We start from the raw sequence: 25,590 nt of genomic DNA on the forward strand, positions 1-25,590 counted from the left end.
ATAAAAATCTGTAACACTTGACTATATGTCCATTATATCCAACTCAATACTTTAAAATAGAATATATCTTGTCACAATCTCATGAAATATTAAAAACATTGATTGATGATGTTAGCTGAGCTCAGCGTGATTAAAAGTAAAATATGGCCTTTCTGTCCTACCCAGAGAAGGGTTTGTATGGCGTTGTTGTGGATTCCTGTTGTAACTTAAAGGGAAACTTTCATGATGTTTGGAGCCCTTGATGTCCTACAAATGAAGAAGGATGTCTTCAAATTTTTTGTATCAGGAAGCCACTTGGGTGGCACTTCCAAATGGAACAGTGCATCTGTAAAAGGAAAAGTGTTGGCATCTAAATAAAAAATCTGAAGAGGACCTGAGAAAAACTTCGGCTGGCAGCTCATGTCATTGTTGCTATTGAAAACCCTGCTGATGTCAGTATCTTATGCTCTAGGAATACTGACCAGTGGGTTGTGCTGAAGTTTGCTGCTGCCACTGGAGCCTCTCCTATTGCTGGTTGCTTCATTCCTTGACCCTTCACTAACCAGTTCCAGGCAGCCTTCTAGGAGCTGAGTCTTCTGGTGGTTACTGATCCCAGGGCTGACCACCAGCCTCTCACAGAGGCATCTTATGTTAAACTGCCCACCATTGCTCTGTGTAACACAGATTCTCCTCTGCATTTCGTGGAGATCGCCATCCCATGCAACAAGGAAGCTCACTCAGTGGGTCTGACATGGAAGGTCTGTGCATATGTGGCACCATTTCCTGTGAACACCCATGGGAGGTCATGCCTGATCTCTGCTTCTACAGAGATTCTGAAGAGATTGAAAAGGAAGAACATACTGCCACTGAAAAGGCTGTGACCAAGGAGGAATTTCAAGGTGACTGGACTGTTCCAGCTCCAGAGTTTACTGCTACTCAACCTGAGGTCACAGACCGGTCTGAAGGTATGCAGGTGCCCTCTGTGCCAATAGTTCCCCACGGACAACTGGAGTACTCAGCCTGCCACAGACGACTGCTCTGCAGTTTCCACTGCTCAGGCCACTGAAGTGGTAGGAACAACCACAAAGTGGTCTTTTTTTTGAAACAGAGTGTCACTCTGTTGGCCTGGCTAGAGTGAGTGCCGTGGCGTCAGCCTAGCTCACAGCAACCTCAAACTCCCAGGTTTAAGCAATCCTACTGCCTCAGCCGCCCAAGTAGCTGGGACTACAGGCATGTGCCACCATGCCTGTCTAATTTTTTCCATATATATTTTAGTTGGCCAGCTAATTTGTTTCTATTTTTAGTAGAGACGGGGTCTCACTCTTGCTCAGGCTGGTCTCGAACTCCTGATCTCGAGCGATCCACTCGCCTCGGCCTCCCAGAGTGCTAGGATTATAGGCATGAGCCACCGCGCCCAGCCCACAAAGTGGTCTTAATCTGTTCTTCTACAGGCCCTTAAGCAAGATGGAAATAAGGTTGGTAGAAAATAGACATCAGTTTCTAAAAAAAAAAGTAATATATAAAAGCTAGAAGATAAACCTCTAATATTAGAAATTAAAATGACACAAGAACTCTTGTAACAACTATTAATGAAATAAGAAACCAAAATCAGATTTCAGAATATCTAGATAATAACAAAATTAAAAACATTACATTTATGAAATCTTAACTAAAACAATGCTCAGAGGAAAATTTATTATATACAATGTTTTTATATTACTAAGCAACAAGAAGAAAAACAAACCAAAAAGTCAATGCAATAGCCATTCAACCTAAGAAGTTAAAACCTTATCAACGAGCTAAGGAAAACGGATAAAAGAGATCAGTAAAAGAAAGTGAGCTATTAATGGATTAGGAAATAGAAAAACAGCAGAATTAATCAATATATTTTGTTTTGTGAAATTTGCTCTAAGTGAAATCAAGAAGAAGAAATAACTTGATTAATTAATTAATAGAAAAGAGAACAATCACAGAAATACACTAAATGAGAATAAAAAGGAGAAAATAACCATAGGTATAGAAAAATTAAAAGAATCATAATAATTTAAGTGCTGAGAACTTAGGGATTTTTGTTTTGTTAATGGATGTAGCCCAAGTGCTTAGAATGGAGCCTAGCACAGAGTGTGCACACAAATAATATTTTTTGAATAAATGAACAAATATAAATACTTTTTCTAAATTATATGGCATAATAAATTTTGAGAAAAAGATAAATTTGCAAAGTTGGTTGCAGATAAAATAGAAAATTTACAGGCTCCCTGTTAACAGAGACAAAATTCTTTTTTTTTTTTTTTTTTTTGAGACAGAGTCTCACTCTGTTGCCCAGGCTAGAATGAGTGCCATGGCATCAGCCTAGCTCACAGCAACCTCAAACTCCTGGGCTCAAGCGATCCTTCTGCCTCAGCCTCCTGAGTAGCTGGGACTACAGGCATGTGCCACCATGCCTGGCTAATTTTTTCTGTAAATATTTTTAGCTGTCCATATAATTTCTTTCTATTTTTAGTAGAGACGGGGTCTCGCTCTTGCTCAGGCTGGTCTTGAACTCCTGAGCTCAAGGATCCGCCCGCCCCCGGCCTCCCAGAGTGTTAGGATTACAGGCATGAGCCACTGCGCCCGGCCAACAGAGACAAAATTCTTAGGTAAATTCTACCAACATGTTAAGGAACAAATAGTTTTAATTTTATTTAATTTGTTCCACAGTGGAGAGTGTGAAAGAAAATCTCTCTTTTATAATGAAATGAGCATAATATTGATAATAGAAAGTCATTAAAAAGTATATAAAAGAAAACTACAGAGCAGGCTCATATATAAATATCAGTACAAAAAAGCTCAACATCAAATAGCAGTGCAGTTAAAAAAATATGTTTGGCTAGGCGTGGTGGCTCACACATGTAATTCTAGCACTTTGGGAGGCTAAGGCAGGAGGATCGCTTGAGACTAGGAATGAGACCAGCTGGGGCAGCATAGTGAGACCCCACATCTACAAAGAATAAAATAATTAGTCAGGCATGGTGGCACAGGCCTGTAGTCCCAGCTTTTCAGGAGGCTGAGGTGGGAGGATTGCTTGAGCCCAAGAATTCAAGGTTACAGTGAGGTATGTTCACACTACTGCACTGTAGCCTAGGTAACAGAGCAAGACCCTGTCTCAAAATGTGTTTAATCATTTCCACCAGCTCCTTATAAGGCCACTCCTCCCTGACCTCTACATGGCTGTCAGCAGGACTTAACGTGAGGTCTACCTAGCTCCAGGTCTTCTGATAAGTTTATCCCTCTTCTGAAAATTCCCAGGACAGTATTAAAGGGGACTTGCATCCTCCTAAGTATATCACATTTCCTTTGTAGGAATATAGCCAGATTCCTACAAATCGCCAGATTTAAGGGTTTCCTACAAAAGTGCATGTACTTTTTTCAAAACTACCACTACCATATTCTCTCACATACCATGCTCTGCATCTCAGCTCTCAAACTGGCTAAAATATGAGTGCTCAGAAGGAGATTATAATTAAAAGTGTTCCATACTCCTGTCACTACCCCTAGCCAAGAGACCATCAGAACTAATGCCCTAATCTCTCTTTCCATCTCTTAATATATAAGTCACCGAAAGAAATCTAAGCCACCCAGTATTCAAACCAGAAATACTAGCTATTATAATTATTTTTTGAATTCTCCTAGACTATAAAGATAAAAATTGTTGAGGATCTTAAAAGAAAGACAGGATCTTCTCCCTGGAGTTGTTAAGGAAGAAAACGATTAGGTTCCCCCCCCCATGTAATTTAGATCAAATGGAATCCTAACTTCAGAAAAACAAAATTAAAAAGCTGCAAGTAGAGAATAACGTCAGCAAGATGGCAGAGTAGGAGGTATCAGCCTTTATCCCTCCACAAAAATAACAATTACATAGCTATTCACAAATGAAAATAACATTGGTAGAGTTTAAGGGTCCAATTAAGAACCTGCAGCAACACAGTGCAGCAAAAACCAGAGAGTACCTGCCAGAAAGGATCGTTGGGGAGATCAGCAAACCTGAAACATCTGGAGATGGCTAGAAAAAAAGAAGGGCAAGGGCTATCAATATCAGCCACGTGGTCCCCAGTGGCCTGTTTTATAGAGCAGTCTTCCTCAACCTTTTTGGCATCATGGGCCAGTTTCATGGAAGACCATTTTTCCATGGACTGGGGTAGGGGTTGGGGGGAATGGAGCTCAGCCAGTGATGCAAAGTGATGGGGAGTGGCTGTAAATACAGATGAAGCCTCACATATTTGCTCGCCACTCACCTCCCACTGTGCGGCCCAGCTCCTAACAGGCCTTGGACCAGTACTGGTCTGCAGCCTGGGGGTTGAGGAACACAACTGTCGAGGACACCATCAGCTTTTGCCACTGAGGTAATTGAAAGTCATCATTGCTACAAACCCCCTGGAAGTGGATATGATACTGCACCACCATGGTCCCCCAGAGAAGCCACTGCTGTGCCACTGCAGGACTGGGGCTACCTCCTCCAACCCTGCATGTGTGCTAGACCCTGAACCCATGGCCACTTTATGTGTACCTGGCTGCACAACTGCACTGCATTCTCCAATGCTTCAGACACTGGAGCCATTGCTGCTGTAGGCTATTTCTGCCCCAGGCCCTGGAGCTGAGGTTGTTCTACATGAACCTGTGCTGTAGACCTCAGGTGACCACTCTGTGAGTGCCAATGTCTTGGCCATCAGAGCCACTTTCATAGCAAGCTGTACACTGGACCCCAGAGCCATTGTTGCTGTACATGTGCCCATGTTCCAGACCTGGGCTCTTTAGCTGCTCTGCAAGCACCTGCACCACAGACAATAGAGCCATTGCTGCAACAGTTGTGTCTGTTTCTAGTCCCTGAAGCGGTGGTAGCCCTGAATATGCCTGTGCACCAAACCCAGGCTCTGCAGCCACTCTGTGGTGCCCATGCCTCACACACCATTACCAATGTGGCAGCAGGTGTACTTGCACCCCAGGCACCACTATTACTGCTGCTGCAAACCCCAAAGCCATGGTTTTCCCATGCATGCCCATGCTCCATATCCTTGCTCCGTAGCTGCTGCATAGGTGCTGTGCATCAGACACTGACACCACTGCTACCACAAGCTTACCCATGAGCCAGACCTCACATTGAGAGGGATCCCCTCGGTGTGAATTCTTCTATGAGAGAAAAAGAGATCAGGAAAACCTCAGCAGCCTTTTCCACCAAAGATCCTGACAGCCCTTGCCACTGCTGTAGACAGCCACAGCCTTGTCCACTGAGGACATCTGAAATCTTTGCCAATGCTGACATCAGCATACAGAACTAAATAGAGATGATACCACTGTCCACTCATCAGAGCTGAAACCACTGCTCCCCACCCAGCTAGCACTCTTGCATCTATAAGTTGGTGAAGGTAGTTCCCCACCTAGACGAGTCTGTAAAGTCTCGACGAGGTGATTGCTTCATCAGATGAGCAGACAGCAATACAAGGCAACGAGAAACATAAAAAAATAAGGAAACATGTTACCACCAAAGTAATACAACAGTTTTCCAGTAATGAACCCTAAAGAAATGAAAATCTACAAATTGTCCAACAAAGAATTCAAAAAAATTTTTTTTTTCTTTTTTTTGAGACAGAGTCTCACTCTGTTGCCCGGGCTAGAGTGAATGCCATGGCGTCAGCCTAGCTCACAGCAACCTCAAACTCCTGGGCTTAAACGATACTACTGCCTCAGCCTCCCGAGTAAGTGGGACCACAGGCATGTGCCACTATGCCCAGCTAATTTTTTCTATATATATTTTTAGTTGTCCAGATAATTTCTTTCTATGTTTAGTAGAGACAGGGTCCCACTCTTGCTCAGGCTTGTCTCGAACTCCTGACCTCGAGCAATCCACCCGCCTCGACCTCCCAGAGTGCTAGGATTATAGGTGTGAGCCACCACACCAGGCAGAAGTCAGGGTCTTGAAGAGCTAGGTATCTGCACTCTCATGTCCATTGCAGCATTATTCACAATATCCAAGATACAGAAACAATCTGAATGTCTGTCAATGGATGAATGGATAAAGAAATTACTATATATATGTATATGTGTGTGTGTGTGTGTGTGTGTAGAATGAGATTTTATTCAGCCTTAAAAAAGAAGGAGATCCTGTCATTTGGAACAACATGGATGAACCTGGGGGACATTAGGCTAAGTGAAATAAGTCAAACAGATACAAGAAAACAAATAGTGTAAGATGTCACTTGTATGTGAATCTAAAAAGTTGAGCTCAAAATAAAACAGTAGAAGGGTGGTAACCAAGTGTGGGAGGGGTGGGGACATGAGGAGATATTGGTCAAAGGGTACAAACTTGCAGTTAGAAGATGAATAAGTTCTGGAGATCTGATGTACAGCATGGTGACTACAGTTAATAATACTGTATTGTATACTTGAAATTTACTAAGATAATAGATGTTAAGTATTCTCACCACACACAAAAAGGAAAATTTTTTTCTAAAAAGGTAACTATGTGAGGTGATGAATATGTTAATTAGCTTGATTGTAGAAATCAATTTTGTATCTTTGATTTATTGTTAATTATTTGTGGTAAGAGGTCCCTAAGACCACCTTTAGGTTCAACAACTTGCTAGAAGGACTCACAGAACTTATTAGCATTGTCTAATAACAATGGTAATGGACCTTTTATGGTAGAGATGGAAATTATTATCTCTGGTAGAAAAGGTGAACTCAAAAGTTATATAGTTTATTGCCATTCAGAACACTAACTAGTTTGGGATCTAAATGAGCATTCTGATTCAAGCATATTTTCTTTCTGCTGCTGCAAATATTTCACTGTCTCTAATTCTCTTTGGAGTTCTCTTACTATCTTGCTGGCTCCATCATTAATGAGGCAATTAAATCATTGATATATACTCACTTTGTATTTATGAGAATCATGTTTTTAATTTAAAAAAAATTATACTTTGACAGGTTCTTATCATTTATACATTCTGATAGGTAGTCAACTTTCCTGATTCTCAGTTCTGATAGAGATCTCTACTGTGTCATTTTTGTGGGAATCTGAAGTGATGGAAACAGGAAGCTAAAACCTAATGCTCCAACACTCTGAAAGTCCCTGTTGTGGATCTCTCTTATTTTGTCTGCTCAGAATTCTTTCCCCTTCTTGGGGGAACCTATTCCTTGTGATTCAGGCAGGGTTGTGGGCACCTGAAACCTTCCTTTCTCGTCCATGCTCCTCCCTTCCCACCTCCTATCCCTTGCCTTCCATCACCCATTCCCCCACCCCACTCCAGCTCCCTCATCCTTCTCCTCTATTGCAGGGATGAGTTTCTGTCTGAGGCCCCTCCATTCCGACTGCCCTTGGCCATAGTGGCTGGGTCAAGCATGATGCATACTGGCCAATCAGAGTTCTTCCTGGGATTATTTCCCTGACTGAGCTATTAGAAAAGACTGGCTTTCTGCTGGATTGCTAATCTGGTTGTAGGAGAACTCAAAGTTATTGAAAGCTATTCTTGTCTGCTGTCTGCAGACAGCTAGCCCAAGGAGAAATAAAAATGGGCACAAGTTGTAAGCACATTATTTGAGCCCTAGCACTAGCTGCTTAAAGCCACTTTACTCCTGTACTTCTTTGTTTCCAGTCCTGTGAGAAATTGAATTCACTCTTTCTGCTTAAACTAGTCTGAACTGGGTTTCTGTCACTAGCAACTAAAAAAGTACTGATGGAAAAATAGCTACTTGGAAGTGGGGCATGACAAGTGAACACTCCTGAAATTTAGAATGGACTCAGTTAATTTGGATGAAGTGTAGTGGGGAGGACAGTCCTCAGTGCGAGTCTGGACGTCTTCCCTGTAGTTTAAAATAACAGGTTAAACTTTTACATTTTGGAACTTGGACGATGTGCCTGTCCAGACTCCAGCTTTCGCACTGGGGTAGGTTTGTTAGATGCTTCCTGTGGCCTTCAGTTAAGTCCAGCAAAAAGGAAACAAGCTTTGGTTCGAGCTGGAGGTGCAGAAGGCAAAGAGGGAAGAGAACGTGGCCTTATTAAGAGAGTCTGATTTGCTTGGACAACCAACAACTGCTGAATCAAGCAATCATGTGCCTTGTAAAAGGAGAATTCTACTGTAAGCCAGTCAGTGTTAGTAAATGCAGGGAGGGCAGCCTGAGCACAAGCTGAGACCCTCAACAGTCCAGAGAAAGAGAGAAACCCCTACATAGCATAGCTCTCGCCAGAGGAGATATTACGCACTGTAAACAGCCTTTTCCCAAAATGCTGCTTAGGATAGGAGGGTAAGCCTATCCGCTGGGCATCACCCTCTCAGCCCATTTCTCATGAATGGGAGGCAGAGACTAGGGTGGAAGAAGTTAAGTGAGAACTCGGGGATTTGGTATCTACAGGCAGAAACATGAAGGCTACAGTTCAGATGCAGGGAGGGTTCGAATTCAAGGACCAGACATTAAAGTTACCAGCGGAAGTCTGAAATTTTGAGAATTCTGAGAAATACCAAGTCCTGGAAATATTAAGTTTGTCCAACCTTTGTCAATCCTCATGATTGTGGCCACAGAATGCACATACCACAAAATGTTGAGGGCTGAAGGCATGGGATTGCTGCCTATGCCCCTCTGATGGCCTCTCCAAATGTTGTGTCTGTGGAAAACAGTGCCTGGGGGCGGGGAGCCCTCCTGAACAGCCAGGGATAGGCAGATCAAGACGCATTGTGTGGGCTGCTGGGGCAGGAAGTTCTTGCTGCTTCTGTCATGGACTTTATGGCCTGGCGAGCATGGCATGCTGTTGGTCTCCTCTTTATTTTTTTCAGGCTGGTTGCATCACTGTTGATGTATCTTACTCCATAGCTGACCAGAAGGCATTGATTAGGAAGACTGATTTAACAAACATCTCTTTGGGGTTGCAAAAGCCCCCCAAAGGTCAAAATTATTGGTTATCACTACCTGGACTCAGCAAACCATTGACTAAGTGAGGGCATTTTTACTGCTAATGTCAGCTGGAGAGACTGGAAATCTTTACTGAGGTATGGTGTATTACTTTGCTAATATGCTGAGATCAGGGTGACGGCAGCATTGATTCCTTCTGAGGGCTGAGAATCTGTTCCTTACTTCTTTCCTAGTTCCTGGTGGTGGTTGGCAGTCTTTGGTGTTTCTTGGCTTGTAGAGGCATCACCGTGATCTCTGCCTTTATCTTTACTTTGTTTCTCCCTGTGTGTTGTCTATGTCCAAATTTCATTTTTTAATGAGGATACCAGTATGACTTCAACTGAACTTAATTACATACACAATGATCCGATTTTCAAATAAGGTCACATTTGGATTACTGGGGGCTGGCACTTCAACGTATGAATTTATTTTATATTTTGAGACAGAGTCTCCCTCTGTCACCCTGGGTAGAGTGCAGTGGCATCATTGTAGCTCACAGCAACCTCAAACTCCTGGGCTCAAGCAATCCTCTGTCTCAGCCTCCAAGTAGCTGGGACTACAGGGACTTGCCACCACGCCCAGCTAATTTTTCTATTTTCAGCAGAGACAGAGTCTTGCTCTTGCTCAGGCTGGTCTTGAACTCCTGACCTCAAGTCCTCCTGCCTCAGCCTCCCAGAGTGCAAGGATTACAGGCGTGAGCCACTGTGCCCAGCCTCAACATTTGAATTTTAGTGGGACACGATTCTTCCAGTTACAGATGTCAAGCTTGCGAGGGGTAAGAGTGGAGGGAGAAGGGACACACAGAAGCTCACATCAGACTGTTGTTGTTTCCCAACCTTCCTATTTTGTCTACAACCCTTCTCCTCCATTTCTGTTACGACTCCAATCTTTAGAAATACTTTTTTTGCTAAAAAATGGGACGACTCTTTTAAAAATACCTTTTAAAAATGTTTGTATAGGTGTTGTCTCTGTTCCCACCCCTACACCAGCCTCCTCGAAGTATTTTGAAGGTCTTTGACAACAGGAAACAGGACTCGAGTTTCTCTTCTTTAATTTGGTACCCATTTTTCTTTCCTGTCTTTCCAGTAGGAACTCAAGGGCCTTTTAATTTCACTGGATTCAGATGATTCTTCCCCCCACCCCTTAACCTTATAAACAGAATTGAGATTCATGAGATGTACCAAATCGTCATACTTTATTGCTTCTTGTGAACAAAATATTTTCTAGAGGGCAGCATTATAAGTATTAATATTGGAATCAGTGGAAACAATGAATATAGATCACATTTTTTAAGTGATAATTTCTCAGAAATGTCTTCAGGTTCTTGAAGATTATCTATAAGCAAATGGTCTTGGGAAAACAATTTTTTTTATTTTAGGATATTATGAGGATACAAACGTTTTAGTTACATTTTATGTCTTTGCCTCACCCAAGTGAGGTTTAGAGGCTTGCCCTTCCCCTCTACAATGCACACTCTGACCATTAGTTGTGAGTTTGCCCCCCCAACCCCCCAATCCCTGGAGAATATTACTACCGTGTGAGCACCATAGTGTTGACAGTTTGACGGTGAGAACATGTGGAGGCTATTCTTACGATCTTGTGATACCTCACTGCGGATAATGGGCTCAAGCTCAAAAACAATTTTTAAAGTATTCTCTTGCCCTGTGAGAGTGACCTAATATGAATGAATAAAATATATTTCTCCAGTTGAATTGAAAATAGATACATCTCTATTGCTGAATTCTAATAATATTATTCACTCTTTAAAAATTTACATACAGTAAAATTACCAGTCTTCTTTTGAACTTGCTACTATCTCAAAATTCACAGCTATCCCAATAATATTATTAATGTCTTAAGTATAATAAACTTATAAAGCCTCTTCTTTCAATATGTCTCCTAAAAATCTCCTTTTTAAATGCCTTTTTTTAAAATAGCCGTCTTTGGACTACTTTATGATGCAGGGTTTTATTTGTATATGTTGGTTGTTTCAAGCCACTTCATATAATGTTGGTTCTGTGGTCAATGTGGGCAAGAGTGATAAGACAGCACAAGTATGGATGCCAGTCATGTGGAAACTCAGGCCCTTTAAGGATGCAAGAGAACCAGGAAGTATCCATCCTTCAAGCTGGGTAAAAGCTAAACAAACACACATTGGATGGAAACAAACAACAAAATCATTATGGCTTTGCTGGACACTGTGGTGTTTAATTGCCTTTATTTTAAGACTTTTCTACACTTAACCCTCTCTCTCTACTCAAGGTGCAGCAAATCACTTCCTTGTTAATAATGCACAGTGTACTTTATCTTGTCTGTGTTTGTGATACAATAGATGGTTCAGACATCAAGGCCATTGGCAGCACACTGCCACAAGCTAGCTCTCCACCCTTTTTGTTGTCTTGTGAACTGCCAGTGGTAGTACCCATATTCATGAGTCACTTGTCTTCGTATGTTGCTTTTGAAGTCTTTTCTAAAGTCTAATGTTTTCCTGTCTGGAGCCTAGAAGACATTGATCTAATAAAATATTAGCTGATAATTTTTCAAGAATTATTTCAACAGATTTAAACATTTTTTTCTTCAACGTGGCTGAGCTAAAGTCACGTACACTACACAAAAATTAAGCATGCTTCTATTACCACTTTGAGGATAGTAAAACCCCTTTCATTTCCACATCCTTGGGAACTACCCATCCCAAAGGTCTGGCACACATGAGAGGGAAAAATCTGCCCAGGAACTCTCTGAAGTCAGTATTCATCATGGAATGGATATTCGGGGTGATCAGACCACCTGCCAAAACAATTCCCCAAAGGGAAAAAGTTCAGTCCAAAATTGCCCAGCTGTATGTGTCACCAGCATCCTTTGAGAATTTCACTGACCAGCTCTCTCCCTCTCTCCTGCTCATTCCCCTGATGTTTCTTACCTACGCTCCTCTGTTGTTTTCCTTTAAGACCACACCTTTTCCTGAAGCTCTGGACAGCACCCTGGGCGTGAATGTGAGTGTGTGTATTAGGGCTGGGGAAATGGTTGCTGCCACAGCAACATTTCACTCAGAACAAAAACACCGGAGTTGAGCCATGCCTGTCTCTGTTTGCCTGCCTCTTCCCAACTCCTTCCTCCTTCCTGCTCTCTACACAAGCTGCCTGCTACTCCAGTGAACTAACTGCATGAGCATTTCTCTTCTGAACTCTAATTACCAGCCAGTGTCACCCTCTCCTAATCAGCATTTTCACTTGCCCCATCACTAGACTTCCTGAGTGTTGCAAGTTTGAGATCTAGAAAGGTGATGACCATCAAAGTGAGTTTCCATGATGATGATGATGATGAATTTATCTCTTAAATAGCAATGGTGAAAGTCCATAAAAGGTCTCCAGTGTGCGTGTGTGTGTGTGTGTGTCCCTATCATGGAAGACATGCAAAATTTAGTTTTCTCCAAGTACCATGAACTCTAAAACATTTTTTTAAAAGGCTCTCGAATGTCAAAGATCAATTGGATGAGAAACAGAAAAGAACCACAGGCCAGTACTCCTAAATGATGATTAATGGGGCCTAATCTTAGTTTCACCTTGTCTATTTTTCTGGTTATTTTCCAATATAAGTTATTCTTTCCCCAGTGTTGCTAGAATTGGTATTCAATATGTCAAATGTCAAACTGAATAATTTCACCTTCTGTGAAAAAAATCAGTACATTGGTGGATTGATTACATTGTACTATCTCTTGTTAACTTGATGAATACAGTATTTATTCAGTAGAAATCGTTCATCTTCAAGAGCTATGAATTAACATGTAATTGTTAATTCCGGCAAAGTTACATGTTTGTGTTTACTTTTTTGTTCTTGAGGCTGGGTGGTACCTTTTGATGTCAAACAATTTTCCTCCAGGAAATTTCCCATTAGGAGGCTGTTTTATTAATTCAGAAACTCAGTATTAGCCAGTCAGAGTACTTTTTGACTCATGAAAAATAGTGGGACCAACAAGATAAGTATCTAAACTATGAATTATCTTAGTGAGCATTTTCTAAATTCTCAACTTAAAGGGAAGACAGAAAAAAGAAGATGACTATCCAGGTGACTTAAAGAACTGGACAGACTAATGGAGAATAAGTAAGAAAAAATACCTGTGTGTGTACAAAAGTATATGTGTGGATGTGTGTGTGTATCAACTTTTTTATTTTAAAAGACCTGCAATATTTAGAGAATAAAGGGGCCACTTCAGTTGGTTAGCTGGACTTGGCAATATTTTGAAGGAGTGTGAGGAATGTTGCTTGTGGGAATCAGCTAATAGGTGGAGCTAAAAGCTAAAATCTAATAGACAAGGAAAGTATTTTTCTAAAACTCTAGGTTCTTGGTTTCCAACCCAGTGCTCTTTCTACTACATTATCATTGCCTCTCTCCCAGAAACTGTTTTTTTTTCCCCCTTTCCTGATAACTTTGCTCTGATTTGTGCATAACTTTGATTTTTAGAAAAAATAAATACCTTGTTTCAACATTTGTGCTGCTGTTGTTTTAGCATATGAATATTATATCATACGAGTTAATTCTCCCCAGGGTCCTTAGCCTGCCATGTCTTATCCTAAGTCATGGCAGTGAAATAAATGCCAGGACTCTTTTCAATAGGGTGTGGGGTTTAGGAAGTTCCTGTGGTAGATGTATTTCCCCCAGGCATGCTGCCCACCATGCTTTGCGCTTGTGCTATTTATGGAGATAGGTCAGGGTTCATGAGCCCTGTTGGTTGATGTTTGACACTCCAGTACCACTGTGCAGTCCCAATTAATGAGCCTCAGAACTTACATGAGCATTTCCACGAATCGGATATTTTTATTTAACGCTTCAATGTCCTTCATTTCTTCTTCAGTGAGAGAAAAATCAAAGATCTGAAATAACAAAAATAAAAGACAGAACATTTTTCAAGGTAGAAGATGGACCCCATAGTGGGATCATAGAGTGGGGCTGGCAGTGGGAGCTGTTCAAAGATGTATGAGCATCTCTGCAAATGTCTAAGAGTCGCGCTAGTGTTGGGGGTGAGGGGAGCCCGCTGATGTGGAGCTGGACATTCTGTCTGCCCTTTGTCTTAGAGACAATCTTACTGGGGACATCTTGCAAGAAATTCAACATGCTCTGAAATAACATATGTTCAGAAAAATCTCCTAAAATTCCAAATGTGAAAAATTATTATTATTTCTGTATAAGATGCTGAGCTTTTGATTCTGGACTACTGCCTTCTTACACTTAAAAAATTATTCCCGAGTATCTATATTTGCTTATTTTTTAAAACTTTTCATTTGCTTTGTCTTATCCTTGAAATCCTTTCTCTTATCATTTTTAATGTCTCTACCTTTTTATTTCAATTCCATTTTCATTGTTTTAATTTTTCTTAGCTTTGATACTTTATACTCTGGTTTTATAATTGTCCTTTATTAACATTTATATATTTTTAAAGAATGTACACATCAGTCATTCAGTTCATATCCTACTCTTTAAGGCCGTGAAAAACAGTGTCAACCACTTTTTAGTATGGGGCATTTTGGTAAATGTTAAAATATTGTCAGTAGTTGTTAACTGTTTAACATACTTTCCTTTGTTTTCTAGTAACAGAATCTCTTTTTTTCCTTTTATGAACTTCCTTCTACCTGGTAAGGCTGTCTTGACACATGATCTCACCTCCTTCACCACAGGAATAGAGATATAGCCCAGGGGGCCAATCAGGGTATGCCACTTACTGGACACAGTGATTAAAATGAGGGTGGCTTGTGACTCACAAAGGGCCAATCAGGATTGATAGATACCCTGACAGAAGGCTTTATTTGTGATCATCTTTACTGAGTATGAGTAAATGATTAGCCTGGAGCTGTTAGGAATTCTCTGCCACTATGTAGAGATACAGAACTGTAATAAATCCCTGGATAAGCCATTTGAGTACTTGCATCCAGCATTGTCTGATTTACCTATGGATTTTTTAGTTATGTAACCCAATAAATTATATCCTTTTTTCTTTCTTTTTTTTTTTTCTTTTGAGGTGGGGTCTTTCTTTGTGGCCCAGGCTTGACACCTAGGCTAGACACCTAGGCTAGACTCCTAGGCTTAAGTAATCCTCTGGCCTCAGCCACCCAAGTAGCTAGGACTGCAGGTGTGTGCCACCATGCCCATCTTTAAAAATTTTTTAGAGGTAGGGGTCTCCTGTGTTGCCCAGGCTGGTCTTGAACTGTTGGCTTCAAGCTATCCTCCCACCTTAGCCTCCCAAGGTGCTGGGATTACAGGCCTGAACCACCAGGCCTGGCTTATATCTCTTTTTCTTTGCTTAAGTTCAAGTTGCATTCTGTCACATGGTAGCAAAAAACCTCTGAAGATATAATTGTCTAATATCATGAATATCATCCCATGTTAGTACTTATATTTTAAATGGCTACATAATATTTCATGAGGGCCTGAAGCAGGAGGATCATTTGAGCCCAAGAGTTGGAGGCTGCAGTGAACTATGATTGCACACTGCACTCCAGTCTGGGCAACAGAATGAGACCCTGTCTCTAAAAAAAAATTCAATGCAGAAATATGTCATAACTTGTTTTACAGAATCTTATTGATAATTGTTTCTAGTTTTTAAAAAATTATAAATAATACTAAATAATGCTGTAATAAACATCTGTGTGTGTATGTATATGCACATGTTCACATATGTGCAAATACATCTAAGGATAAGATTGCTGGGTCAATGGATATGTGCATTTGAATTTATTTATTTATTTGAATTGTATGCTTTTATGTACAACATGATATTTTGAAGCATATATACACTGCAGAATGGCTAAATCTAGGTAATTAACAAACACATTACTCATATAGTTATCATTATTGTGGTAAGAGCAAATAACATCCACTCTCTTGATACATACATCATCATTAACTATAGCCACTTTGCTGTACAGTAGGTCTCTTAAAATTTATTCCTTCTATCTAACTATAATTACTTACCTTTTGACCAATATCTCTCCATGCCCCCCAACCACCCTAGCCTCTGGTAACCACCATTTTATTTTCTATTTTTATGTGATCAACTTTTTAAGATTCCGTGTATTGGTGAGATTGTGCAGTAAGTACATTTTAATTTTGATGAATCTGGAAAAATGATATCCTATTCCTCCAAATCTTACCAATTAATGTTAATAACAATAGTATATGAAAGTGAATGTTTGCCCAAATATTATCAAACATTTTGGAGTTTTTTTGTTTGTTTTTCTTTTTTCATTTCTTATTTGTTTATTTTATTTCAGAATATTACAGGGTTACAAATGCTTTGCTCACATAAATTGCCTTTGCACTGCCTGGGTCAAAGCTACAAGTGTGCCCATCCCCCACACAGTGTGCACTGTACCCAGTAGGTGTGAATTTACCCAATCCTCTCCTCCCTCCTCACCTGCCCAATCCCCAGTAAATGTTACTTCCATATGTGCACATAGTGTTGACCAATTAGTACCAATTTAATGGTGAATACATGTGGTATTTGTTTTTCCATTCTTGTGATAATTCACTTAGAAGAATTGGCTCCAGCTCCATCCAGGATAATACAAGAGATATTGGTTCATTATTTTTTTTTACAGCTGAGTAGTGCTCCATGGTATACATATACCACATTTTATTAATCCACTCATGTATTGTTCTTTCCACATCTTTGCAATTGTGAATTGTGCTGCTATAAACATTCGAGTGCAGATGTAAATAGAATGTCGTTTTTTCCTTTGGATAGATGCCTAGTGGGATTGCTGGATAAAATGGTAGCTCTACTTTTAGTTCTTTGAGGTATCTCCATACTACTTTCCATAGAAGTTGTACTAATTTGCAGTCCCACCAACAGTATATGAGTGTTCCTATCTCTCCATATCCACGCCAATATTTGTTGTTTTGAGACTTTTTGGTAAAAGCCATTCTCACTGGAGTTAAGTGATATCTCACTGTGGTTTTAATTTGCATTTCCCTGATGATTAGAGATATTGAGCATTTTTTCATTTGTTTGTTGGCCATTGTTCTGTCTCCTTCTGAAAAATTTCTGTTCATGTCCTTTGCCCACTTTTTGATAGGGTTGTTTTATTTTTTCTTGCTGATTTTCCTGAGTTCTAAATAGATTCTAGTTATCAGCCCTTTATCGGATGTATAGCATGCAATTTTTTTCTGCCATTCTGTAGGTTGTCTATTTGCTCTAATGATTGTTTCCTTGGCTGTGCAGAAGCTCTGTAATTTGATCAGGTCCCGTTAATTTATTTTTGTTGTTGTTGTGATTGCTTTTGGGGTCTTCTTCATAAATTCTTGGCCTAGGCCAATGTCTGTAAGAGTTTTTCCAACATTTTCTTCTAGAATTCTTATGGTTTCATGCCTTAGGTTTAAGTCTGTTATCATCATGAGTTGATTTTTGTGAGAGATGAGGGTCCTGTTTCAGTCTTCTACATGTAGTTATCCAATTTTCCCAGCACCACTTGTTGAATACGGATTCTGTTCCCTACTGTGTTTTTCTCTGCTTTGTCAAAGATCAGATGTCAATATGAAGATGGTTTTATATCTGGGTTCTCTGTTCGGTTTCATTGGTCTATGTCTCTGTTCTTGTGCCAGTACTATGCTGTTTTGGTTACTCTATTATCAAACATTTTGATTACTTTCCTTTGTGAAGGGACAAATACTATTTCATTTTTACCTCTTTTAATTTTACATTTACCTCATGTTTATTTATCTTTAATTATGAGTAGGGATGAACAATTTACTTTTGAAATTTAAATTATTAGCTGATAGGTAATTAATTAATTTTACACAGTACTTTTATATGGTTGTAATTACTTAGCAGTTAAGTCTTTAGTGGTAGTAGAGTAAATTAATCACTCCTTTGTCTACATAGTGGCTTCTTTTCTTACTTGGAAATTACAGTGTTGTTCACGAATCACTTGTAGAGGAAATAAAGACAATTAGCATTCATTAAGTCTAAATGAACCTCTTCTATAGTTTTCAAATTTGCCCTGAACTTTTACCAGAGCCACTAAGAGAGTAGGTTGATTATTATGAATTTCAAGTTTTATTCATTCTATTTCTGTTATGGTGGTGAAGTAGGTAGTGTCAAGAGTCAATTCAGCTGATTAGCAATGTTAAGAAAAAAGAAAAAGTAAGAGCCAATAGATAAGAACACGGAAGATCTGAGAGAGCTGGATAATGTACAAATGGCAAGCAATCCCTGAAGTATTAGAAATTGTCTCAAATTTAGCTAAAATTAAATCCAGATATGGACAGCATTGATTAAGAAGCTGGAATAAAATAAAATATGAAAGCCTTACCAGTTTCTTAGTAAGCTGATCAGAACATTCTCTAAAGCAAAAAAATATATATACCCATCTTTTCTCACTTCCAAAAGCAATTCTCTTACCTGAAAGTTTTCCTTGATCCTTTCCGGATTAAAGCTTTTGGGAATGACAACCACCCCTCGCTGGATGTTGAAACGCAAAACAACTTGAGCTGCTGTCTTATTGTACTTTTTTCCTAATGAGTTTAGAAGTTCATCCTTTAACAAAGGTGGAGAAGACAAATTCACCCTGAAAAAAAAAATCAAAGCATGCATCATATTTAGCTTGACTGATAACCACAGGTTAATCAGTCACCCCCCTCCCCTATCTTCCCATTCACCTGGTCACCTACCAGGATGCTTGAGGTCTCCTGTAACCAGTTTCTTTGAGTTCAGAGTACTCATTCAATGAAGAGTATCTCTTAGTATGGGAAGATCAAGAGAGGTAAGTTTATGAAGCTGCCTTCTTCGGAATATAAATAATATTGTTTTTGAAGAGTCTTACAGAGAGAGCCGGGCAGGAAATAGGAATATAGGGTAGGCAGGAAGACTGGAGTGGAAGAAATACAACTCTTAGAATCATCTTAGAGTAGAAAATTTTCTACTTAAGTCGGTGGAACATACCACCAATAGAAGTATTACCATTGAATACAGAGTTCAGAAAGTTCAAAAATTTTGAAACGTGGCCATAGAAACTCCTTTATCAAAAAATAAACTAAGTTTTTTTTTTTTGGTAGAAACAAGGTCTCACCGCATTGCCGAGCTTGGTCTTCAACCCCTGGCCTCAAGCTTTCAAGTGATCTTCCTGCCTTGGCCTCCCAAAGCACTTGGGATTACAAGTATAAGCTACCACACCTGACCTAAACTAACATTTATTGAGCATTTCCTTTATATCAGGCACTGATAAGTAATTTCATACATATAGTGTTACCAATTTTTACAACACCTTGGTGAGGAAAGTATTATTAGCTCTAATTCATATATATGGATAATGACTTGAAGAGGTTACTTTCTTAATATCACATAGCCAAATGGAGTCATTCCAATCAAGTATAGTAATTCATATTAGCCTCATACTCTACACCAAAAGAAACACTTCCTGAAGAGAAGTACTTACCAGGTTTTATTCCTAGAGGTCCCCAAAGGGCTATATGCAACAATGACAATTTCATGTTGTTGGCAAAATTTCAAGAGTTTTGGCTGGGTGAAATATGGGTGGCACTCAACCTACGTGGTTGCATTGGAGAGTAGAGCACAAAATTAAGGTTGTGTAGTTGAATGCAATTTTACATACTTTTAAAAAAGTTCTTCAATAAAATCCATTTTAATTAATATAATCTTCTCCATACTATATATTACATTTTGTATTCTGGTCTTTCCCCTTAATATATTGTTCATTTCTCGTCCTCAAAAATGATTCAAGAAAATCTTTTGCTAAGATTTCACATAATATGAATGTCTTATAATTTATTTAATCATTCCTCTAATTTTTTAAATTATGTTGTTTCTATTTTTTCCATTATAAACAATGCAGTGATAAACACACATAAAAGACTATCTCTGCATCCTAATTTTTTTTATTAGAATAAATTCTTAGAAATAGAAGACTGTGAACATTTTTTAAGGCTCTTGGTACATATTGTCAAATTGATTTCCAGTAAGGCTGATCCAGTTGGTACTCACCAGCACTTTATCACTTGCTTACTGGAGCATTATATAAAAATAAGATAAAAACTTTGCCAGTTGATGTGCAATACAAAAATAACACTTAAAGTTTCTCTAATTAATAGTGAGTTGAACATTTTTCTTGTGTTTGCAACTTGTCTTCTGTGAATTTCTGTTCATTTCTTCTGCTCATTTTTTTCTTTTTGCTGAGCCCTAGTGTTCTTTTCTCATTGATTTTTTAATTCACTTTTAATTCATAAGGATAGAAATCTTTTAAAAGTATATTTAAAAAATATAATCACCTATTTGCTCTTTAATTGTTCCTAGTATTTTTAGTTTAGCATTTCTATACTATTAAATTTATTAAAATTTTCTTTATGGTTTTTTTTATGGCTTTATTTTCTATCCATAGTTCCAGGAAACTAAAATCCTTTAGTTGTATTTACAAATTATTTCCTCTTTCTTCTTTAACATCTAATGAAAGGGACATTAACTTTGGAATATGATTTGAGACAAAGATTTATGTTTGTTTCTATAGAATGAGAAGTTTTTCTGACACTATTTACTGAAAAATTTATTCCTTTGTCTATTATTTTGTGCTACTTTATTCTACATTAATTTTTTATTAAACCTGGGCCTGTTTCTAAGATAGTTGTTATTTTTTATTTATTTGTATGTTGGTTCTTGCACTATCCTTACATTATTTTAAATACTCTATACTGTGTCTTAATGTCTGACAGCTATTGTTCCCTCATTATTTTTCCTCAAAAAAAAAAAAATCTTGGTTACTTTTGCCTGGGTTTGAACCTTCAAATATTTTTTCTTAAATGACATAAATTGAGAGAATTCAAAAGACTTGCCCAGGGCAAGGACTTCTTGAGTAATACTCCCAAAGCACAGGCAGCCAAAGCAAAATTGGACAATGAGATCGTATCAAACTAAAAAGCTTCTTCACAGCAAACAATCAATAAAGTGAAGAGACAACCCACAGAATGAGAGAAAATATTTGCAAACTACACATCTGACAAGGGATTAATAACTAGAATATACAAAGAGTTTCAACTGGATAGGGAAAAATCAAATAATCCAATTAAAAATGGGCAAAGGATCTGAATAGACATTTCTGAAAAGAAGACATACAAATGGTCACATGAAAAAATGCTCAACATCGTTAGTCATCAGAGAAATGCAAACCAAAACTACAATGAGATATCATCTCACCCCAGTTAAAATGGCTTTTATCAAAAAGACAGGCAATAAATTCATGCTGGCGTGGATGTAGAGAAAGGGGAACCCTCATACCCTGTTGGTGTGAATGTAAATTAGTGCAACCACTATGGAAAACAGTAATGGAGGTTCCTAAAAAACTACAGGTAGAACTACCATATGATCCAGCAATCCTACTGCTGGGTTTATTATATCCAAAGGAGGGGAAATCAGTATATCAAAAAGATACCTGCATTCTCATGTTTGTTGCAGCACAATTCACAATAGCCAAGATACAGAATCAACGTAAGTATCCATAAACAGATGAATGGATAAAGAAATTGTGGCAAATATACACAATGGAACATTATATGGCCACAAAAAGAATGAAATCCTGCCATTTTCACTGACATGGATGAAACTGGAGAACATTATGTTAGGTAAAATAAGCCAAGCACAGAAAGACAAATCTGGCATGTTCTCACTCATATGTGGGAGCTAAATATTAAAAACAGTTGATCTAATGGAGACAGGAAGTAGAATGGTGGTTACCAGAGGCTGGGAAGAGTAGCAGGGAGGGGAGGGTAAAGTGGGGATGCTAATGAGTACAAAAACATAGTTAACTAGTTAGATAGAATGAACAATATATGATAGCACAATAAAATGACTATAATCAACAATAAGTTAGGGTGTACTTTAAAATAACTAAAAGAGTAGAATTGGAATGTTCCTAACATAAAGAAAATATAAATACCTGAGGTGATGGATACCCCAATTACCCTCATTTGATTAATTCACATCTAATACCTGTATCAAAACATCACATGTACCCATATAAAGATATACAACTATTATGTATGCATAAAAATTAAAACTTAAAAAAAAGAGACCTGTCCAGAGACCTGTGATGAAATTTATGTGGAACAACCACAAGACTTAGTCTAGGTTTCTATTTGTTACATAAATATTACATTAGATCCCCCTAAAACCTCCAGGACGACCCGGTAAGCTATACCTGGTTGCAGACTGGCTTGTGTTTGAGTCCTGGCTTGTTCAGGATGAGCTCCAGCTGCCTGCGGTTAAAATTGGATACTCCGAGGGATTTCACCAAGCCAGCATCTTTGCAAGCTTCCAAAGCCTGTAGAATAAATGCCAACAGGTTAAGAAAGAAGCCTCCCAAGAAGCAAGAATAAATGCTTATAAGGATGACTGTTAGTTCTTTAAAAAGAAAAGTCCTGGGTGTGTTAATAAGCATTCTATAAAGGAGAAAAGTGGGGGAGATGGGTAGGTGGGAAGAAGCAGTAATTCTATGATTGAATAAGTTTGCAAAATATTGTATGCCATATCTTCCCCTTGTATTTTCACAATGTATACCAGGACATTAATAATGATTCTTTTTCTCAAAATTTGTTGAGATTCTCTTTGTGGCATAGTACCTGAGCAACTTTTATAAATGTTTTGGTGTATGTGAAAAATATGTATTCTCCTATTTTTAGATACAAAATTCTCTTTCTTATACATATGTGTATGTATATACACACACATAACCGGCTCCATGAACAAATTTCAATGACCCCTATATATATATTTTTTAATCTTCTCCCTTAACTACTTGACTTTTTGAGTTGTTTCCCAGATATGGTAGATTTTCCACAAGACAAAGGAGTTGAGATTCTGAAGGCCCAGGGCAGACTTCTTGACACTAAACCTCACCATCCCCCAAGACCTGCCCCAAAGCACACAGCTTCTGCTTAAAAAGCCCATATCTTCCTTAGTACAGAAGAGGGATGAGGCAGCTTCTTCCGTCCTCTTCCCTACACCCCACAATGTTACCAAAAGCTTGGCCACTTGTCCATGAGACCGAATCAGAAGAATGAGGACAAGCAGTTTGAGGAGGAAGGAAAGAGAGTTTACTTTGTCTACAAAGGAGGAAATACAGTAGACCTTCTTATCTCAAAATCTGAAATTTCCTAAACATAGGCAGAAATACAGAGCTTTACAAGGAGGGTTCTGGGCTTCAGGCAATTACTGTGGTTAACTATTCTAATCTCCCATCTCTGCCAGAGACAAAGTCTGTGAACTCTGCCAGCCTGGGAGTTTTAACAAAAGACTTAACCTGCCTCAGGGATGCAGGCTAGGATGCAAGTTCCCAAAAGAGTGGGGCAAGTTTTAAAAAGACAGAAAATCTTTTTGCCCCTTTTTTTCTCAGGCCATTCCCTCTGTTACAGCAAGATGTCTTTTGTATTAAAAAATTCCTTTTTTACTCAGCAATCCTTGTTGTCTCAATAATTGGATCTTTGTCTGCAAGCAATTGGACCTAGGCCAAAGCCCTCCCTTGCAGTTTGGTAACAATTATATGTAAAATTAGGTCTAGCTTTTCTTGGGTTCTCAGTAATTAAAAAGAATATGTCAGAAATATTCCACTATAATGGTGAATTTATCAATGTCTTCCTGTATTCTACCAAGTTTTCACTGTATATATTTTGAAGATATCTTATTTGGTGCACATGTGTTTAAAATTGGTATAGTCTTTTTGGTAAATTGAATCTTTTTTGTTTGCTTATTTTTTTTAAAGATACGGGATCTTGCTCTGTTGCCCAGCCTGCAGAGCAGTAGCTCTATCATAGCTCACTGCAACCTCAAACTCCTGGGCTTAAGTGATTCTCCCTCCTCAGGATTCCAAGTATGTAGGAGTGCAGGCATGTGCCACCCTGTCTGGATAATTTTTTTTTTGTTTTTTCTATGTTGCTCAGGCTGATCAAACTTCTGGCCTCAAGTGATTCTCTTGCCTCAAATCTGCACTTTGGGAGGCATGAGCCACTGCGTGCGGACAAAAATAGCATGTTTTATCTTTATGTACAACCCTTTCTATCCTTAATAATGGTTTTGATTTTTAAGTCTATGTTATCTGATATTATTAATACTATAGCTTGTGAAGGAAAAGTAAAATTTCAGGACCCCCAGAACTCATTATGTCAAAGAGAGAACTAAGCCTGGAACTGAGTCATGCAGCACTACCATCTTCTCCCCAAATAGCTATGATTTCACTATTCTTTTGTTAGGTAGATAGTGAGGGATTCCAGGTCTCCTACGGATGAAAGTGGGTGCTATTGCCCCCATCTTCTTCCTGCCCAACCCTAATTCTCCATACCTGGGGGAGGAGGGAATACCCTACAAATCTGCCAATCAGAACTTGGCATGCTGGCTGCAAAAGAATGCAGAGGACTCTTTAGCCCATGGGCCAAGCAACATAGGTACCACAGAGTCTGGAAATTGACCTAGAACAACCTGTATGAGTAAGGCCTAGGTCATGTGACTCCCAACTGTCCAATCAACGTGGTTCCATGGTGATGTCTGAGCCACAGGGAGGTCCCTATCTGGGCACTGTAAAACAAGATGCAGTCCATAACCAAGTCCCTTTTTGCGTCCTTTCTTTGGTTCTCCCTTTGCTGAGACAATGGGTCTGGTGGTCATCTGTGGCGTATGTACCATGCTCTGTAAACCTATATCTTCTCCTTGCCCTATAATCCTATCTTTCTTTCTTCAGTAAACCTCATTTTCATACTTGCCTAACTTTGGTGTGTCTGGTCATTCTTTGGCCATGAACTGACATTTCAGACTAAAACCTGACAACATGTTTTTAGTCATTTATTATATGGGTTATCAAACTATAGCATGTGAACTAAAATAAAATCTTAAGTCCCCCCCCCAGCCAAGGGGAACCCAGAAATACCCTAAAGCTGAGTTGCTGGCCATGTGAAGGGAAGTCAGACATGCTTTCTCATGCCCCACTCACTTCTTGGAGATATGCTTTGTAACTCATTACCAGGCCTAAGGGTATGCAAAGCCAAGCTTAAACCACACCTGCAGGTCATCAATTTAAAAGATACTTTGAGTCTCAATATATGTCCATGTCCGGTGGCTTGTTTCTGATTAACAGACTTCCTTATCTTAACTTTAAACAGTCTAAGCCTTTAGACAAAACTTCATTTGTTTAACCAATTACAAATCAAAGAATCTTAAAACCTACTTATAACCTGTACTTCCCTGCTTGGAGATGTCCTGGCTTTTCAGGCCAAATCAACGTATGCCTTCTATGTATTGATTTATGACTTTACTTGTAATTCCTGCCTCTGTGAAATGTATAAAACCAACCTGTAACCCAACCACTTGCTCAAGGCTTCTTGGGGGAGGCTTTCTGGGCCATGGTAGCACATATTTGGCTCAGAATAAACCACTTGAAATTTTTTACAGAGTTTGGGTTCTTTTCTATTGACGACCAACTTTTTTTTTTATACCAACTGTTTAAAAGTGTCTGGGTGATTCTTTTTTAACTCTTTCTTACCTTTAGGTTTACGCACACACTCCTCAACACACACACTCTCCCTAATAAAGGCAATAACTTAGCAGAGTTACACATTCCTTGATCTACTCTGAACATCTGTGATATTAATAGTATAAATAGACTTTAATTCTAGTTTATTACAGGTACATAAATGGGCACATTTTTT

General features: G+C 39.0%; 1 protein-coding gene and 1 pseudogene across 1 annotated transcript in view; one reads left to right on the plus strand and one right to left on the minus strand.

Annotated features, from left to right (window-relative positions):
• The first annotated feature begins 225 nt into the window (after positions 1 to 225).
• LOC123646956 lies at positions 226 to 1,082 on the plus strand (annotated as a pseudogene).
• Positions 1,083 to 10,925: 9,843 nt separating this feature from the next.
• Positions 10,926 to 25,590, minus strand: part of AKR1D1 (aldo-keto reductase family 1 member D1) — a 40,780-nt gene continuing 26,115 nt past the window's right edge. Inside the window, exons 5-9 of the mRNA XM_045565324.1 lie at positions 22,095 to 22,217; positions 19,326 to 19,435; positions 18,293 to 18,458; positions 13,687 to 13,769; positions 10,926 to 11,685 (exon numbers count right to left, since the gene is read on the minus strand). Of these exons, the coding sequence (XP_045421280.1) occupies positions 11,643 to 11,685; positions 13,687 to 13,769; positions 18,293 to 18,458; positions 19,326 to 19,435; positions 22,095 to 22,217 (525 nt within the window). The 3' untranslated portion in view covers positions 10,926 to 11,642. The remainder of the gene's footprint in view (positions 11,686 to 13,686; positions 13,770 to 18,292; positions 18,459 to 19,325; positions 19,436 to 22,094; positions 22,218 to 25,590) is intronic.

The sequence above is a fragment of the Lemur catta genome, chromosome 11 (genome assembly GCF_020740605.2).
Source record: "Lemur catta isolate mLemCat1 chromosome 11, mLemCat1.pri, whole genome shotgun sequence".
NCBI classification, from domain to species: Eukaryota; Metazoa; Chordata; class Mammalia; order Primates; family Lemuridae; genus Lemur; species Lemur catta.